Source organism: Oryza sativa, chromosome 3, assembly GCF_034140825.1.
Source record: "Oryza sativa Japonica Group chromosome 3, ASM3414082v1".
In the NCBI taxonomy this organism is placed as follows: Eukaryota; Viridiplantae; Streptophyta; class Magnoliopsida; order Poales; family Poaceae; genus Oryza; species Oryza sativa.
The window spans coordinates 32704277-32709095 of NC_089037.1; the positions used below are offsets into that span (position 1 = coordinate 32704277).

The 4819-nt window shown below is 36.6% G+C and overlaps 1 protein-coding gene across 1 annotated transcript; it reads right to left on the reverse strand.

Annotated features, from left to right (window-relative positions):
- Positions 1–2202: 2202 nt before the first annotated feature.
- On the reverse strand, positions 2203–3019 carry LOC136355608 (10 kDa prolamin-like). Its single transcript, XM_066308403.1, has one exon. It carries the CDS (start codon positions 2941–2943, stop codon positions 2539–2541), a length of 405 nt encoding a protein of 134 aa, XP_066164500.1. The 5' UTR covers positions 2944–3019; the 3' UTR covers positions 2203–2538.
- Between the last annotated feature and the right edge of the window lie 1800 nt (positions 3020–4819).

Consider the following 4819-nt stretch of genomic DNA (forward strand, 5'->3'; position numbering starts at 1 on the left):
TACTAAGATGACGTTGTAGATATATTCAAAAGGCTATCTTTTGCCAATGCTTTAAGAAATACGTGGAAAGAAGTTATGATGATAAGGCTATACCATAAAAGTTTGGCACTTCATAAAACTTAATTTGTAGTATAGTTATTTATCGAGGTGGATCAAGAAACTTTTTTCAACAGAATTTGTTTGTGTCTTACAAACATGTTAATCAACAATTCACATATAAAGTACCTTTTCAAAGCTTTGTAAATAGGCTTTAATAATAGTATACAGACATATGTAGCTACCATATATGTTTGGAATTTTGCTACCATGTATTTGGAGTGTTGCTAAAGAAACATGAGTGAGTGAGGTTTTTTGAAGGGAAAAGGGATAAGCTACTTCTGTGACTACTTGTTTTTATCTTTACTCATTACTTGTGTATGTTTATTCCTTTATTTTTAAAAACAGAAAAGAAATTTGAGAAACTCAAAGTATTTGTTTATTCAAATTATGAAATTAAATTTTATTTAATTATTCCAGACACTACAGGAAATATGGAGTCTTTAAACTGAAAATATAACTATATTTTTAACTAGTAAGTAAAGTCGTGTAGGGATGACCAATTCTTCTTTTGGATCATCACATGTCAAATTGGAATGGTGGGGTGGTGAAATTTAGAATGCCTGTCACTCTTGATGTGATTAGTAATGGAGACACCAAAAATGATGTCTAGATTGCAAACATTTCATCTTAGATAGGATAAACATGTTTTGTTCAATTACAATCTCATTATGGAAGTGATACGACAGCTCACAAAATTGCATGAGTTCAACGTGTTCTAGACCTCTAGATTCTTATATATAAAGGTGGGGTTAATGTTTCAAAGAATTATTTCACATGGTCCTTGTGTATTGTGATTGCTTGAGTAGATAAGGTTCAAGGACGAGTGAGTTTTGACTAAATTAACATGATAACTAGATGAGCAGGGGCAAAACCACGTTGGCCTTCTCTGATAAGCATGACCCAAGTTGCTAAGCTTGTTCACCATTACATATTACCTCTAAACACCAATTTATGCTTATTATACATGTAATATTATGTATATGGGACACCGGTAATTTTGTTATAGACTCGTCACTGTAGATGGGATAAATTGTTGCACTAATTAAGCTACTATTTATTAGCTAGTATTGTGTGTTTCACTAGCATCAAGTTCATCATGATATTTAAGTGGTCATAACTTAAATAATTTGAGCATTTATATAAGATGCGACATGATTTTCGAGAAGGACAAAAAGAACAAGTGCAAATATTGAATGGCTGAAAATAGCTCATCGATACTTTATTTAATGATTCTTATTCTAATGATACTGGTGGAGAAACCATCTTTGGTCGGTCGACCAAATTTCACAATAGTCCCAATTCCATTAAAAACCAGGACTAAAAACAATTTTTAGTCCCGGTTTAAAAAATTTTGATCTCCAACCGAGACTAAAGATGATTTGTAGTCCCGGTTCATCCCCTGTCAGATGTATGTCAGGGGGTCGAGGATCTTTAGTCCCGGTTGATACTACCAACCGGGACTAAAAATTATCACTTTAGTCTCGGTTGGTATCACCAACCGGGACTAAAGATCGAGTGATCTTTACTCCCGGTTGGTATTATCAATCTTTAGTCCCGGTTGAAGTTATCAACCGGGAGTAAATATTTATCTCCTACATCCGATCGGTTAAGTCCCAGACAGATATTTAGATAAGATTGGAACATCCCCTCTCTTGCTCTTCTCAGATCCAATCCTCTTCCTCCTCCCCTCCCCCCCTCTCCTTCCTCCTCCTCCCCTCTCCTTCCTCCTCCTCCCCTCTACTCCGTCTTCCATCAGCCGGCCGGCGGCGGGCGGCGGCGGCGTGGCCGCGAAGGGGGAGGCGGCAGCGGGCGGCGGCGCGGCCGCGCGCGTGGAGGCGGCCGGCGGGCGGCGGCGCGGCCGCGTGCGGGCAGGCGGCCGGCGGGCAGGCGGCTGTGCGCAGGCGGCGGCCGGGCGCTGGCCCGGTTTCTTTTTTTTTTTGTAAGTTGTGTTTCACTGGATGTATAATTTTGTGATTCATTGCATCGCATGGATCTAAGATATATAATTTGTATAATCTGTGATGTATTTAATTTGTGTGTAGTTTTTAGGATTTGTGATGTATTTGATTTGTGATGTTGATTTGGGATGTGCATCTCATTCGATTCGGGAGAAAATACATAGATTAACACTAGCCATTAGCAAATCAACAACAAAATAATAATAAAAAAAATCTCGAGGAACTGTCGCTTCCCCTCTTTAGTCCCGGTTGGTAGATTCCCTCTCTTTACTCCCGGTTGGTGTTACCAACCGGGACTATTATTTGAACCGGGACTAAAGATAGCGATCTTTAGTCCCGGATTCGTAGTCCCGGTTGGAAAACCGGGACTAAAGGGGGGTTATCAACCGGGACTACAAACGGTTTCTCCACCAGTGTGAGATGCACACGATAGTATGCATCATACACTTGTTATTTGACTATACAAGTAATTGAAATTCGATCAACAACAACCATAAGGAAAGAGTTGAAAGTTGGCGGGTGCCATGTTGCACACATATGGCAGTTGCATCACCATCTTCATCATCATTTGTTGTTGCCCGAGTCCACCACAAATAGCATTTTGCATGTTCTGCATCATTTGACAACTAGCACCACAATGGCACTGTGGTATCATGCCTTGTAGTTGCATGCAACATTGTTGTTGCAGGAGAGCAATTGGTTGTGACATGAACATGGTTGCGTAGCTACCCATGCCCAAAGTTTGCATCATGTACAGCTTACAGGGATTCATGGTGCCCATTGCTAGTGTTGATGGGAAGTATGGTATAGTGGTGGTGATTGCGGTAGCTGCACTTGCAGAAAGAGCTAGCAAAGCAAAGACAACCAAGATCTTGTATGATGCCATTGTTGACAGCGTATGGGAGATGCTTAACAAGATTACTAGATGGTGTAAATGTAGAAGATTATATGTTGAGGGTGATGAGATAACAATTGCTCTAGGGGATTATTTATAGGTAATAGCAATATTACACGCCAAAAAGGATTTGATTTTTGCAAAACTACCTGGTGGAGGTCAAGTAAGCTAGAAACAATGAGTCATGAGGTGTATTTGGACATTTGTTCAACCAATATTTTGGAAGAACGTGGCGAGATGATGCTGTAGATATAAAGGTGTTTGATCAATGGTGCATTGGTGCTTTATTGAGAATTGCGTGGAAACAAATTCTGATGATAAAGATATACCATATTGGCTCGGCACTATGTTAAACTAAATTTGTATTCTAACAATATTCTTTTAGATGGGTGAAGTAGTATTTTGATTATAAGCATATATATAATTTGTCCAATTTTAAGAGCGTGTTACATAAGTCACGACTTACATATATACTCCCTCCGTTTCACAATGTAAGTCATTCTAGCATTTCCCACATTCATATTGATGTTAATGAATCTAGACATTCTAGCATTTCCCACATTCATATTGATGTTAATGAATCTAGATGCATCAATATAAATGTGGGAAATGCTAGAATGACTTACATTGTGAAACGGAGGAAGTAACATTTAGCCTAGGTGATTGTTACGTTAGAGTTTTTTTTTCCAGTAAAAGTGCTTTAATAGAATACATACATATTTGTAGTTTGGCATGTACATTGAGTTCTTAACAGGAAATGGAAGGATCGAACACTGTTACTTTATAAATGAAAACGTGAAAAAAAGGGGGGGGGGGGGAACTAACTTCGCGCAATTCCAAAAGTTAATGGAATTATGGAAAATCAGAATTGCGCCATACTTATCTTTGTTATCCTCACTTCTCCCTTGTACATGTATAGCTAGTACGCTGTCTTATACAAATCTTCTATTATATACTAAAAACCCATTAAACTTTCTACAAACGCTCCTAAACCGCTACGTGGCATTCCTACAAATGCTCCTAGATCACCACGTGGCGTTTTAATAAATCATAGAAATTCTAATAAAAAAGAAAAACATCTAGCCATCGGTTTTCATTTAATCTGGTGGACTCATTATTTTTAACCATCAGATCTTTATTTGAAGAAAATACCAAATCAATCTATCTAAAAAAATCCCACGTTATCCGGCCGTACGTGTCCCCATGGACCTGTACGTCCGTGTACGTACATATCCCCTATATGTCTTTTCACTTTTTCTTTCTTGTATACTTAGATTAGATGAAAAACTAAAAAAATTCCATGTTAACCATATATGTTTTAAGTTGTAAAAGTATATGTTATTTCAAGTTTTATTCTAAATAACGCATCTCATCAAATCATCCATAAAAAATAATAATAAATTAAAATTGTGGATTATATGATTGTATATCACTGAATAGCATAGTTAAATTGGATTTATATTTTCAAAAATAAAAACAATTTAAATTGTGAGTAGCACTCTAAAAATTTACTCACTCCATATTGTGTAATACATACAGATATATGCAATCACCATGAATGTATTTTCATATATTATATGTTTCTTTATTCATATATTTTTTTTGAAAAATTAACAATCATTTTTTTACAGCATGTGGATGTCCTTTTATCTTTTAAGAATCATTTGGTCTACCTCATTGGAAGAGCATATCTAGGACACGCGAAACAAAGCATATCATCATCGATTAATTAAGTATTATATATTACATAACCCGTGTTTATCTAAGAAAAAATATATAAAAAGGTAAAATCTAGTTATTTATTTATACATAACCCGTGGATATATTATTTCAACCATTATATATATATATATATATCTATTCAAGT